Raw genomic sequence first — 15922 nt, 5'->3', positions numbered from 1 at the left:
TGCACTTCTGCATTAAACTTGGATTTTACACAAACATGTCCATCAAAGGGCATTTAGGTCCCCATTTTAGGATTACCAACACATGTTCATTGGGTGCTGGTAATAACTGGGATTATACCATGCATTTAGCACACTTTAAACTTGCGTTGCTATGATAAACACGAGAATGAAAAGTTCCTGCATTACAGTAAAGAATTGTGAGATAAAGATCTGTAGTTTGGGTGGATTCCATATGTTCATGATAGTAAAGCTCAAATGTGGCGTCAGCCCTTAGGACAAGTTTACTTTGGGTCTATTTTTAGAGTGAGTGTCAGAGCAGCATGAAAACACACTCGTCTGCACTTGATTCTTTACTTTATTGTGTTTCACAGTGCTATAAAATAACAGATTATTTCACATGAGCCTATTGTGAGAACAGATGAATGGCTTCCCTGAAGGGTCGCTGCACGCCACGTGTTTTTATTTGCAGGCGACTGCAGAGTTTTGGTGATATTATAATGTCAGAAATCAAAAGCTGTGGGGAAAACACTGCGTCTCCAGTGCAGTCTGGATGTTTACACCGTGGGAATGTAATTCTTCTCGGCTGAGGAGCTTCATTTTTCTTCAAGTCTCTTAACTTTTTGAAGCCTTTTATAGTAACGTGAAGTCAGAAGAAGCAGCGCTCCCATCATTAACATTCTCATTACTCTACCTTGAGATCTCCGAACACATGCCACGCTGAAGATGAGGACTCATAAAAGACATTTAATGCTTTGATGGGAATTCATATCAATACATTTCCTGTTTTTCTATCGGATTGTTATGTTGCACTTATTTTATTCCCAGTCATTCCCATCATATTCCAAATTGCTCAGTCCTAGCGCTGTTCCTTTGAGCCCCCGATGCCCCCTAGGGACCCATTTCATGAAATGGCCTCAAATAAAGTCCATAAAAGTCATAATTACATAGAGTTTACGAGTTCCATAAATGTAAAACAGATTTATGCATCCATCTGAAAGAAATCCCACTCATGGCCACAAATTATACACTACAATATGACGTTCATCATCGACATCGAACGTTGAAGATTTGATATTGAGGTGCTGAAGGTGAAGGACATTCCTACATCAGAATGGAATGCCATTAAAGCTAATAAATATGAAGTTGAATAAAATACAAACAATAAAGTTTTTTATTGGTTAACCACTTTATTTAACATATGTCTTGTAATTTGTTTATGGTGTCTCAGGGAGGCAGTTTTAAGATTCACCAATAATAATGAAAAGTCATGTTAAACTTCAGTCGTAGCTGAAATTAACCAAAAGTAATCTCTTTTTCTCTTTCAGATTGTCCTTCCTGCCAAATCGCAGCAACAGTGACAATGGACAGACCATCCTGGCCAATGAAGCCAAGTCCCAGGACTCTCTTGGACCACTATAAGCAGAGCTTTGCTTGATGCTGACTGAAAATGCACCATTGGTTTGAAAAAGAACCAAACTGACTCGTTCACAAAGACATGAACTTTACCCGTTTGTAAATGCATTATTATATTCAGTTCTGTTGTTCAGGGGCCTTAAACAAGGGTTCACGCTGGGCCTTTGCTTCAGCTCCATATTCCAGAAGACCTTCGGTCACCCAGGTCATGTTCATCATATCAACTTATTAAAGGCAACTATGATCTCAATATACTGGTGTGCATAATTACCTTTCTAAGGTCAAAACATAACGACAGCTCACTTGTAGAAGTGGGACGATGGACTGAGTTCACGATACGATACGTTACGAGATGTTGGAATCCCAACTTCGATGTGGAAGAGAAGACATTTTTATTATTAATTTATTATCATCATCTTAAAAGATTAAAAATGTATTTGTCTTTGAACTCTGTATGTGCTTTTCAACTTTCAAACTGATTATAAAAAATAAAACATAAAAAAGAACAAGTTTTTTTTTTTTTTGTTTTAAGTTCAAAAACGACAATTCCCTCCAGTCTGAAACTAGAAGCACAGCTGATATAAAGCCATCACCATGGCATCATTTCAAAAACATCTCACATCATGCTGTGTTCAAAATGACACACTCTGTACTATACACTACAAACTCAATGAGTACATACTGTCTACTATATACTATTAGTATGGTTAGGATTATTAGGATGATGACCATTCCCATGGAAGTATACTTCCAAGTTTCCCCAGATGCATTTCAAACCTACAATGACAATAACCTGAAGCATGAGGCTAAATATCTCAGTTGATTCTCCACCTTTGAAAGTTCTGAAATCATTTTAAGCGACAAAGTGACCAAGTAGAATATCAACATGAGGTCATTTGATCCATAAAACTCGCGGAAAACACATTTCATTCCGACATTTCGGAGATTTTCGAAGACCCTCCATACTGACAAAACTTGAGGTTAACTTCAAAACAAAATCCCTATTTACAAAATGGTTAAAACACTAATGAAAGACAAGAAGAGATGCGTTTGTTTTTCATGGGGCGGGTGAGTATAACTAGTGTGTCCATCGTGCATACTTTATAAATGTCCTGATATACTGTACATCTGGGTATTTCTTGCGTACTCAATCTTTTCATACTATCTAATGTGAACGCACTGCATATACATTTTGACATCAAACTTAATATGAGTAGTATGTTAGTATGACTTTCCAACACAGCCACAGTCTACTCCAGTGATTCTCAACTGGTGGGTCGGGACCCAAAAGTGGGTCACGGACAGATGGTGAAAAATAAATAAATAGGATTTGTCTTTTATTTTAAAATAAACTTTTCTTTTGACAGGCATGCTGTGAAATGCATGTTGCACAGGAAAATATATAGTTTTTTTTTTTATTATTATTTATACGTCGTGTAAAGTACAAACTTGGGTACATTAATAAATGTTTTTTACATTTCTAATCACGTACCCCTTATGACAATTTGTGTACCCCTGGGGTACCCGTACCTCACTTTGGGAACCTAGGGCATAGCATGAATTGTTCTTTGGAGATTTTAGAGTATAGACTGAGTGTGTCTTAATCAATATATATATTAAAAAAAACCTCAAGTCTAGATGCAGATGATTTGTCTCAGCCTTCCTTTTTTTGAAGATTAGTCAACAAAGATTGATGCTCTTACCGTTTAGCTTCAAACTACAGACAATATTATCACAAATCCATCAACAATAAACATCACCTGTAAACTCCTGAAAAAATGTATGTTAAGCCTTGACAATAGCCTGTGTGGTACATGCATAACTTTTGTTTCTCCACAACATTGACGTGTCAAACTCAAGGCCCAGGGGCCAAATCCAGCCCATTGGAGCATCCAATGTGAGTATGTAAAGTAAAAATTACTGAGAAAACATGATTCATTGAGTAAATATCTTAGTCCCTCCAAATACACACATTCAATGAAACCCCACAATATTTGCAGGGGCTCCCAAATTATTAAAATAACTACATTTTTTAAAAAAAATGAACAATCCCACATATACTGTAATTCCCCACTAAAATTAGTCACAAAAATCAATACTTTTTTACAGTGAAGATTCTGCAGGGACTGATGTCACTCATTGCTTGAATATAGATTGTGCTTTTATCATTTATACGTGGAAATACAAACACACACACAATGTCTAGTTTGCTCTTTTTTTCCACCTAAAGTCTGCGTCCCACTTGAGATCAAACTGCTTCATATTCGGCCAATGTGTAAAAAGGAGTTTGACACTTTGTTGATGTTGATTTGTGGTTGTGTTTCTTTTTTTATGTCGAGCGAATGCTGACTTTCTAACTTGTCTGTTAGAATCATTCAATCAGTGACACATAACTTCTGTAACTGCCCTGATTCATAGACTCACTGCCGTGCCCTTCTAAGGGCTCAAACCAAACCAAGCCCATGGCTCATTTCCAATTACAAAGACTTTCCCTTCTGTGAGAATCCCGTCTGATCAGAACATCCAACAAAAATAACTATTTGTCGAGTGATGTGTGATTTTTAAACTTCTTTTATGAAGCCTTCAAAGAGATTTCTGACTTATCTGGATCTGGGTAGAGGTGGGAGGATATCCATTTAGCCGGTTCGTGGCCTCTGTGATGTAAAAGAACCACATGTTTCTCGTAAAAAAGCTTAAAATGGAAGGAAAGGTGTTTCTGAGATGGAATCAGCTGTGAGGGTCAGGTGGAAACTGCTATAGTTGTGTTAGCGAAGTGTGATGTGAGTCTGTGGGAGACTGTGATTGTGCGTGCTTGGGCTGTGTTTGTGAATGTGGATGTGTGCGTTCACATTGCTGTTGGTTTAGGTGTGTGCTGTCTATTAGGACATCCAGGGGACATGCATCTGTAAAAACAGTGACCTAGAGGGAACCTCCGATGGATGCTCTCACACACATTGAGGAATCGTATCATGTCCAGACACAAAGGTTTGGCCTAATCAGGTTGTTGGGGACCAGGTCACAGTTTTCCTATCTCAAAGTAAACACAGTAAGTGAGTCCAAAACAATGCTCCTGCCATGCAAGTGCATAGTGATGTACCTCCCTCCAAAAGACAGAAGTTTTTCATAAATAAGAGGAAAATCAGATAAATCAAATGGACATAATGGACATAATGTACACAATGCACCAGAAGCAATAACTCGGTGTCACATTAGCCCAATATGACTGCTCCCATTGATTGCATTTACTATTTAATCCCTCCTATTATCCTTGGGGTCAATTTGACCCCATTTAATGTTCATCATTCAAAAAATAATAGTTGACTTTCTTTTGCTTCATATTTCACGACTTTTCCTAATTCGATGGGTACAATTGAAAAAGCATGAAATCATCATGATAATATTTTTTTCAATGTGCTGAACACATTGGTGTTCCTCTGGGGTTGGTTTGACCCCAAGCTGTTTTAGCTGTGTAAAACGTGTGTGTGTGTGTGTGTGTCCTTATTGGAATTTTGGAACAGCTCTTTCACAGTGAAAGGGACGTAGAGGAGGATGTGTCTGAGACAGAGGACTTTACAGTGAATAACCCCAAATATGTTACAAATAAGGCAATAAAAATAAGTTAAAAAAAAATGTTTGAGAGGAAAGGGGGGTCCCCAAAAAAACAAAGTGCTTGACACAAACACTTGGTCAACAATTTTTTGGAGGCAAATATCCTTCGGGTCCTAAGGGTAAAATGTGTTCGTAATATTTGAGGAAAATAGGAATAAAATTGTTCCACACATTTCTACTGGTAGCCTTTAAGGGCCTGAATGGTATGTAAACAGCTCCCCCTGCTGTCTGACTGAGCTACTGCCTGATCATAATCTGACATTCTGCATTGACTCCATGACTGTTAGGAGTTGTTTTTTGGTTTTTTCTTAAAGAGTGAGCAGCTTGTGTGGGTTTGCATTTTATTATTTTATTTGTTATTTTTAACTATGTCTGTCTTTCTATCAATTCTACAACTTGCTTTATTGTATGTGCCGAGGTAAACGAGAACTTTTGCTTGCACATTTCCACACCTAGATTTAGAAAAGTTCACATATTGCCTCAAAAAAGCTGTTGTTGAACATGTTAATTCTAACCTTTTATACAGAAAGAATAACCACCATATGTAATCATAACTGCTTAATTAAACCAACCAGACACTGGCTCTATGTTTTAGTTAAGGCAGGCCTCGTCACTTTAATTACCATGACCTGAGGAACCAACCTATCAGTTGGGAACTTGGGACCAAACTTTCCACATGAATGTGTACTATTGGCATCAGTGCAATGATTAATGTATTAGAACAGAGGAACTCTTTGTATTGAGTGGAGGCTTCAGATTCAGACTCAGCTAGTTACAGCTTGGACACAAAGTGCATTTCTTCCTCTGACCACCAGATGTTGCTAAAGTGACACAAATGTCCTCTGGTTTTCTGTTAAAACACACCAGGCATGGGCAACTGGTGGATTGGGGGCCAAATGTTGCCCTCTGTCTATTTTTGTGCAACCCCTCCAAAGCAAACGTACAAAGATATGCCACAATCGTACCTATCCTCAAGAAACTGTCAGTCAGCAGTCTGAATGATTACAGACTTGTGACTCTCACCCTTCAACCATGATGAAGTGCTTTGAAAGACTAGTGCTGAGATACAAAGCTTCACTGCTTCCCAGCCTTGATCAGCAACCAATTTGCATACAGAGCCAACAGGTCCACAAGTGATGCCATCAACATAGTCCTCCACATGGTGTGTAAACATCTGGCAGTTATGCAAGGATGTTGTTCGTGGACTTCAGTTCTGCCTTTAATACACTCATTTCAAGCCGACTGACGTCCAAACTGCATAGCTGGGGCGCTGGCGTGCACGCCTGCAGATGGATCAGAGACTTCCTCATCAACCGTCAGCAGTCAGTGAGGCATGGCCCCCATCACACCTTAGTCCTGTGGCCCCTCAGGGCTGTGTGCTCAGTCCCATGCTGTACACCCTGTACACACATAACTGGGCACCAATCCACCACAGCAACACCTTGGTCAAATTTGCTGATGATGTGGTGGGGTTGATCCATTAAAATAATGACAGCTTACAGAGTGGAGGTCCTGAACCTCACTACTTGGTGCTACCTCAATAATCTGGCACTCAACTCCTCATAAACCAAGGAATTGGTGCTGGACTTCAGGAGGAAGACGGAGGACACCCCCTCCCCTCTTCTTATCCAAGGGGACACTGTAGAGAGGGTCAGTGACTTTAAATTCCTGAGAACATACATCTCTCAGGACCTTACATAGGGCCTTACACTAAGGCCCTTGGGAAAAATTCACAACAACGTCTGCACTTTCTAAGGTCTGTGAGAAAGGTCAACCTGTCCCAGGGACTACTGCTGTCCTTCTACAGATGTTCTGTAGAGAGCATCCTCCCCTATAACATCCTGGTGTGGTATAGCAGCAGCTCTCCTGCTGACAAGAAGGCACTTAGGAAGTTAGCACAGGACATCATAGGCATTGTTGGGTTGTTACAAGTAACGTGTTACCGCCCCAACGTTACTTTTGACAGTAACTAGTACTGTAACGCAATATTTTTTAAAGAAATAACACCGTTACCATTACAATATGGTTTGGCCGTTACTTTCCTAGCTGCAGTGTACTTCCTGTTTACAGTGACGCTACATATTTTTGCGGGACGCCGTGCCAACCACGGTAAAACAGAAGAATAAACGTTGTCAGCGTGTTTCTGTTTACATCACGCGAGTCAATGCGAGAGCAGGACGTGCTTCTCAGAGTGGAAATACGCATATTATTTTTGTCTCCAAAAAGATGCATCAGTGAAGCTAAGCTAACGCAACATTGGTGGACGTGAGGGAAGCCTCTGCACCGAAACAACAGCGGCTGGATTTTAACAGACTGTGACTGTTATCCAGGGACAGATCAGCCAAACTATTGCATGGTATGTTGTAAATATGCAGTCTGTCGCTACTGCTGAGTCACTGCTAACAGCAGCTCGTTAGCCTGATACGTTTAGCATTGTGTAGCTGAGAAAAATGCTGTCAATTTATTTTTGTAAGCATTTTCAACAGCAGAATGTGCACCTGGAATATGCACAGCTTACTTTACATTACTGTGCTAAGGCTGAAAAATTACTGTTTTAATTTTTGAGCAGCTGTTATGTTCTTTATATGAACACCATTTATGGTTGTTTTATAGCAGTTTTTGTAAAGCAAAGTTGGTCAAAATTATACAGATTGCTTTCATTTATTAATTTTAGAAGGTTTTTTGTGTTTATGTTGAACATATTTGCTAGTTTTTGTACTAAAGCTCTAAGGGAACATTCTAAGGCTAAACACAACCGTATTATGACGCTGGAGCCACTTTAATTTTTGATTTTTAATAATATTCAGGTTGTTTTGTGTTTTATTTATTTAACAATTTCTTGTTACATTTTCAGTTTCTGCTGGTCTCAGGTAAATAAACTGGTATTGAAACAAAACTTAGTGTTTCAGTCAGATTGGTGTTTGTAAATATTAATACTGAGCAAGGTTTAGTACAGTGAATGTAAATGATTAGAAACTGTAGTGTTGGATACAACAACATTTTATTTATCAGAGGCTTTTATCCAAAACAATGTTAATACAGGGGCACAGTTGATCAACAGTGGATTATTATATTATTGCAGCACTGATATGAAGCTGTATGGACACAAATAACTCAAAAAAAATACATTCTTTAATTCTAAGTAACTCAAAAGTTACGCATTACTTTTTGGTGTAAGTAATCAAAATAGTAACTTTGTGAATGAAGTAACTAGTAATGGTAACTAGTTACTTTTTTTCAGAAACTAGCACAACACTGGTCATAGGAGCACAGCTGCCCTCTTTGTCACACATTTATACCAGCAGATGTCAGACCAGGGCCAGAAGCATCACCTCTGACACTTCACATCCAGGACACAGGCTGTTCTTAGTCACCCTCAGGAAACAGGTACAGATCCATTCAGACCCGTACCACCAGATTCACCAGCAATATGGTTACTGACCACACAGGAGGTGTTCAGTCTATTCAAACATTTGTACCTGTGCAATATATTTCTCCTTGCTGTTCTCATTGTTTATCCATCATCTTGTGAATACACTTATTTATCTTCTGTCTCTTGAACCACAAGGGTTTTTTTTTTTTTTTTTTTTTTAATTCCGTTGTACCTTGTGTATGATGACAATAAAAGCATTCTATTCTACGGTGGCTGAGAAGTGCAAAACACATTTACAAATTATTGTATTATTCTATACATAAAAAATACTCTAATAACTAAAACATGCAAAATGACAATAGAAAAAAAAAACACAAAACAACAAATGTACACAAAAAGATTAATAAGTTACAAAATGATAAAAAAAAAAAAAAAAAAAAAATTTAAAATGGCAAACAAACCCAAAAGGACAACAAAAATATGTGAAACAAAAATGTAAAAATACCAAATGGATCCAAAAACACATAATGAGTAATAAGGAAACTCTGTTCTTTCTTGTGTTATTGCTCTTATTGTCCTTTTTCTAAATGCTGACATCAATGTTGATAATGTGGTCCTTGGATCAGACAACCACATACTTGTGGCCCCGCTGTGATAAAAGTTGCATATCTGATCAATCGTCATAGTCAAGTGAAACCTGCTCGTCTTTATCGTTGCCTTGAAGTGGAAGTTAAACCAGAGTTCATTTTTACAGACATACTTGTCATCCTTGAGTGAGCCTTAACAAATACACACTAAACAGTTCAAAAACTGCACAGATTGCACATTTTCCTCTACAAATCATTAACAAAGCCTTGGTTATTAGTTGATGTATTTGTCCTTGATGAAAAAAAGTGTGTGATCAGCAAAAAAAAAAAAATAACAATAATTAACCTCACACATCACAAGCATTTGAAGGAAAATGAACTGCATCAAGTGCAGCGTGCACATTAATGCACACTCATCACTTTTCTTAGTAAAAGATTAGCACGGGGAACTGAAGCCATGTGATTTGCAGTTCTGCTTTATTATTAATCAATGGAGAATGTTCTCGATGTTACATTATCACAATATACATCATTCTGACACACACAACATACATATTAAATGCTTTGTTTGGCTTTCTATGTAGAGCTGGCCCATGATGTCACTAATGGTGTGGTTTATCCAGGGGGCGTCACTCACAGGAAGAGAAGAAGTGTTTTTTTTCTTCTTCCATCTTAACTTGTGGTATTATTTAAATAAAAGTACAGTAAATATGAAAAAATATGGCCTTAATTTCATCGGACAATATTGCAAAGCCTATAAAACAAAACTGCTCTCTGGGGCCGTGTTTCTCAAATGGGGGTACGTGTACGTGGGGGTACTTGAGAGAGTGGAAAATTAACAAATGAAAGCATTAAAAATATGGGGTTTTATGATGTTTATTTTTAGTGCAAAATTATAATCATTTGACGCCTGATGAGAGCTGGTGATAGGCACCAGCAGACCCCGCAACCTTTGAAAAAAAAAAAAAAAGGAGCAAGCGGGTCAGAAACTGGATGGAAAGATGGATTATAATCATAATAATGATAATCTTGGCCCCACACAGGTGGGAGATGACTGGAAATGATAAAAACTACAGAAATAAATCTATTCAGGAGGCACTAAATACTGTTTCATTTCACTTATTCACAAAACGATATTCTTTAAAAAGTGTCATCGCTCATTCATTCCATCGTTATGCTCTATGGTTGCTTTTTATTCATATTATTCCAAGGAAAATGTTGTAGATTCTGGAATAAGATAAAGGGGGTACTTCATTCAAAAAGGTTTGAGAATCACTGCTCTGGGGGATGGACAAGTTTTCTGATGTGACCCCTGAATGCACCACTAAAAGGAAATTTAAATGTAGTTATATTGTGTAATCATCCTAATTTGTTGTGTTAATGCTGGTTTTTTAAAATGTATTTTATATTCCTTGGTTTTCATATTTTGCTTGGACTGTTGTTCATATGTTAAAATACTGTTCAGTGTTTATTGATTTTAATATTGTTTTAAATGTATGTGTTTTTTTTCTAGGCATCCGTTTTGATTGGATTCTTGTTTTATAGGAATTAAAAAGTGTTTGTGTGTGAGGAGAACTAACTTTGAATTGAATGTGATGCAACCTAACATGTTGCCTGGAGTGTCAAATTGCTTAGGGCTGGTACTGTCCAGGCTACAGTGTTCACTAATATGCTTGTCACTTTCCTTAGACTTGCTCCAAACAAACATGTTAATTATTTTCCAACCTGTGTTCACACCATACCTAAGAGTGTGGGATGACACATTATACACACAACCTTAACTGTTAATTCACGGATGTTTTTACTGAGTCAGTGTCATTGTTTAACAGGGAAAACGGTCCAAAAAAAACAGAATTTACGTTGTGAAACTTGAAAATCAATCTAACCTATTTCTTTCTTTTTTCTCTTTGTGTGTATATTAGGGATGTAACGATTCACTCAACTCCCGATACGATTTGATTCACAATACTGGGTTCACGATACGATTCTCTCACGATTTATTTTACAAAATGGGACTGTAGACAAATTTTTTTTTTTGGGAAAAAAAAAACTAGAAAATACTGTACTATTTTCCTTTTATTTTTCATTGTCAAAATAATTCCTTGATAAACTATTCAAAACAATGCAATTTAACTAAAAATAAATCTTGAATGAAATAAATAAAAGAATAATACAAATGAAAATGAAGCCTATTAATTTAAATTATGGTTCTATAATAAACAATGCAAAACTGCATAATAGTTCTTTTTCTTTTAGAAGTGCAACTGAAAATGTATTTTGTGCCTTAACAATTGGACTAAAAAAAAAAAAAACGATTGCACTGATTTACGTCATATTTGTTTGGACCAGCAGAGGGCGCTGGTAACACAGTGGTCGGTTGGCATGCAGATATCTTGCAGTGAAGAAGAGAAGCTATGCTAGCAGACAGAGCTAATAGAAAAACGTGACTTTTACAGATATTCAAGTAATATTACAGATATTATTTTGGTGCTAAAGGGGTAATGAATCATTTATTAACATATTTAAGAGTAGAAGGCAGCCAGAAAGAAAGTATTAGTTGGAAAGGTGGAAAGAACAGACAATATTTATTTGTAGTGATACGCACTTTCATGTCAGTCTTTAAAACATCTGCGAACTCTCCAATAACACAAGATAAATTCCATATATTTATCACTAGTCTCTAAAAGCCACTAAGATCTCCACAGTTGTGTGCATTCACTAGGGAGAGGAGGGGGGAGCGTGGTTGATTCCATACAAGTCTCATGATTCTACATACTGCAGCATTAAGGCTGATTGAAAGCGCTAGGCTGAAACAAAAATGGTTTCACGTGTACAGTGCAATGTGTCAGATGAAGTTAGTATGAAAAATTAAACATCAAAAAGTAAAAACATCATGAGCATTTGATTACTGTCATTTCTAGGTACTTCATTTTTTAGGGCTACAAATGGCAGTAAATTGCGTTTAAAAAATATGAGGATTACAGTATGTAAGGAGGATTATGTAAGGAGTAATAATAACATTTGAGTTTGCTGGCTGAATTATTTGGATTAGAAAATGCTTGTTTTGTTTTAAAAATACAACCTCCCAGGCTGATTCACCCGAGCTGGAGTCTAGCCATCACCATAGTAACCATCCCTCTCGTCCCCTCCCCTGCTTACTCACCAGCCCTAAACCCGCTCACTGGGGCTTGAGGACAAGGCGTGGGGAGGGGAGATCCTGCTGCTCCCATCATGCTTTGCAGCAGAAAGCCGGAAGAAGTCAGAGACAGAGGAGGAGGAGAGACTGATGGTGGATGTGGAGGCTCTACTCAGGGAGGAATGGCTGATGTTAGCATTCAGCACACAGACAAGCAGCTGCCCCCTCGCTCAGGGTGAGTCTCCTCTCAGTCAGACGCTTTGAAACCACTCACACAATCCTTAGTGTGTGTGTGTGTGTGTGTGAGAGCTGACAACATGTAGGCATGTGTGGATACTAACAGATAATGTCTAGAAAAGGATGAATGGGGTAAATGTGATAGAGCAGGATAAAAGATGTTGGGTTTTGTGTCATTTCCTGTCCCTGTGTTCTCTGTTCCTCAATAAGTGGGAAGTTACACTAACCACCATAGAACCACACACACAGTAACACACTGTTTGAATAGATCACAGCATAAGGCAAAGGAAACTCTGCAAACACGCATCAGGCTGCTTTACAGCAGCACAACATTCCCGAATCATCATCATATCATCTCACAACATATAGTGATGATTAATCTACTGTTATCATTCTTATTTCTATAAGGCAGTGACTATCCGTATGGTTGCCTTGTCATTATACCAACATTCTCTTCGTACGCAGCGCCCCTATTTGGCCAGTTTAAGTCACGTGATAGGTCAGTCATTGGCCAGTTTAGGTGTAGACTAAACCTTACCCTAAACCTAACCCTAAGACGCTATGTACGTGTACTTAACCGTACCTATAGCACTGGGAGTTGTCCGTACAAATACTTTCTTTTTATAATAAAAAAACATAAAACAACAAACACTTGATGTTAAAACGATGGCTTAAGTTCATCATCATCACCATCAGTGTTGGCGTCATGGAGGGGCATTCGCGGGCAGTGCCCCCCCAGCTAACCTACTGTGCCCCCAACCACTCCCCCCACACACACACACACACTCTTCCCGGCCGCGCCAGGGGAGCTTTTTATTAATCAAAGATATCTGATTGGCTATCAACTGAATGTGTCCATTCGCTGACCGTGGACGGGAGTCTCCTACATAGATATAATATACTGTGGTGTAATTGTTTAACGTTTGTGCTATTGAACGTTGATTCACGCGACGTCACTCACATTGCCGCACCATGACAAAGCTAGAGCTCTAAATTCAGATGGACAGGAAACTTGAAAATATGCCGTCTGAAATCACCTAAATGCCCATATTTTGTGTAGTTTACGGATGCTCCAATCGTTCTAACCGAGAAAAGGAAAAGAGATTTTTTAGAGTACCAAAGATTGTCGTTCACAAGGGTGAGAAATGTAAAAATCTCACAGAACAACGCCGTAAAAAGTGGATTTTAAACCAACTTCTGTGGTCGGGAGGAGCAGAGTCTGCTGATGCTGTAGCGACCACTTCATAAGGTATGTTAGCGAGCTAACTTTGTTTTTGTGGCTGTGTTCATATAGCTTTAGGAATCCGTGTACCCTTTGTTCTTTGTTATTTCGTTTTAAAACCAAATCAAAAAAACAAATAAACAGTGTGGTTGTTTTGTTTTTCTGATTTAAAACCAAAACAGAAATACAGAAAAAACAAAAACCATATAAACAGCGTTTGTTTTTTTGGGGGGGTTTTTAACTTGTTTTGTTTGTGTGATATTTATGCAGAAATTAGAGCGAGAATTGAAGTCCGCTGCACCTGGTTTCCCTCCCCAGGTCCTGGACCAGGTCTCCTCACACAATAGGACTGTTTAGGATTCATTTCAGCAGTTTCCTGGTCCTGCTCATGTTTTCATTTTAGCTCGTAAAAATCTGCTCACGCTGTAGTTTTGTTTTGCGGTGTTACGGTCCAAACAGTATCTAAATAAACTGGTGACTGGCCATCTACTGTGAGGGTGGTGTGAGGAACAATAGGTGTTAGAACTTCTACCATTTGACACTTTTGCAAAAAAAAAATTACAGCTTTTTTTAGGGTAGTGAAAAAAAAAAATGTTTTGCACGTTATAAATACCGCTAACACAGCCGTCAACACAGACGGAAGTTGATCATAAGAAATGAGACGCACCAGTAGATTTATTACACCACATATGTGCATGTTTTACGTAACATCCATTCTTTGGTTTTGATTTATTTATGTATTAATAATGATTCAGTTCACCTAGATGCAACTCGGAACGGAGTGTTTATGTGCCCCCCCAGTTAATGTTACCTGACTCTGATCACCATTCAGGACTTTAACATATTATAATATCATCACTGGAGTTTCCTGTGTTTCAATAATTAAAAAGTAACTAAACCCCAAAACCACTTTTTTCTGCTGAATACAAATCCTGGTCTAACTCTCGACATTTTAGTCAAAGTATTTCATTTTGGTATATTTTGTTGTAAAATGTCACAGTCACTGCTCTCTATGGGTCGAAACCCAGTTATTACAATAGATTTTTGCTATTGCCTGAGAACAAGATCATGTGACGTTTTAGGACCATTTTGCGTCACAAACAAGCACCGTTCGCCCCGCCCCTTTTATAAAAATTGCGTAAAGTAGCTAGTTAGCATAGCATAGATTTGATAGTATAGAGTGGGCGTGTCTTAGCTGCTCCAGCAGCCCCGCCCATAATCAAGGGATTATTTTAATTTCCTTCCTAGCGGCAGATCAGGAGAAAGCAGGGGTTTAGTCTTTCTACACTACAGTGAAATACAGTGAAAACAATAAAACTTACCCACCCACTATACAAAGATTATAAAACATTATCGCCGCATGCATGCACATACACACAGCTGTTTGTGTGGTGACTTTTCGGTCCCTTCTGTTTTTTTCCTTGTGTTTTATTAGCGTAGCATCATGCTAATAGTTTTGAACTTGATTCACCAATTGCTACATTTCAAGCCTTTTAATAGAAAACAATCTCGGTTCTTGGTGGAGGGGTGGTTTAGCAAGAACAAATTTAAGTCGCAAAATTAAAAAAAAATAAATAAATAAATAGCTTGAATTGTATTTGTTTATCATGTTAAATTTGCAATAATGTAAAGAACAGCATCTGTAATATTTTAGGATTTCAGAAAAATGTCTAGATTTTGCAGTTATTTATTTATTCGTTTATTTGATATGGACATAACAACTGCATTGGACAAACCAGATACATCGTTTTCAGTGTTATAGCAAAACTGCTAATTTGCAACACCTGTCCATAGGAGGCAACACATTTCACAATACAATACACATTACACTATTTAAAAGGTAAACAATACGGTTAAATTAGGGGCCACATCCCGGCGGGGCGGTCTGGCTTGGCCTCTGGAGGGGGCCCTGGCTTTAAAAGAACTGAAGCTCGTGGCGCGGGCGGCATCGGCATCTGGGGCGCCCGGGGGGGCTAGGTTGGGGTGCCTCGGGACCGGCGGGGGACTCCCAGCGGCCCCCTGGTGCCTTATGCGGCTTGGGGTGTGGTCGTTCGCCCTGGGCGGGCTGCTCCTGGTGCTGCATCCATTCCGGGTCCTCCTGGCCTGGGGTCGGGTCCTTGCTGGCTCTGGGCTCACCGGCGGGGGCCCGCCGGCTGCCCGTTCGGCGTGGCTCTGGTCGTCTGCTGGGCGTGGGCTTTGGCTCCTCCGCTGGGGTCTCGGGCGGGGGCTCTCTGGGCCCTCCCCTCGGGGGGCTGGGCGCGGGGGTGTGGGTGGTGGTGGGGGGGTGGGGGGCTGGGGGCCTGGGGGTTGGGGGTTGGAGTCGGTGGCGTGGTGCGCTGGGTCCT

The 15922-nt window shown here is 39.1% G+C and overlaps 1 protein-coding gene across 1 annotated transcript in view; it reads left to right on the top strand.

The window, feature by feature from the left end:
- The window catches only part of LOC114473654 (5-hydroxytryptamine receptor 4), a 71772-nt gene extending 69906 nt beyond the window's left edge, over positions 1-1866 (top strand). The window contains exon 7 of the mRNA XM_028463415.1: positions 1326-1866. Coding sequence (XP_028319216.1) covers positions 1326-1419 — 94 coding nt within the window. The 3' untranslated portion in view covers positions 1420-1866. The remainder of the gene's footprint in view (positions 1-1325) is intronic.
- Positions 1867-15922: the final 14056 nt, after the last annotated feature.

The sequence above is a fragment of the Gouania willdenowi genome, chromosome 12 (genome assembly GCF_900634775.1).
Source record: "Gouania willdenowi chromosome 12, fGouWil2.1, whole genome shotgun sequence".
NCBI lineage: Eukaryota > Metazoa > Chordata > Actinopteri > Blenniiformes > Gobiesocidae > Gouania > Gouania willdenowi.
Note: the sequence above shows the minus strand (reverse complement) of the source record. Positions and strands in the feature narration are given on the sequence as shown.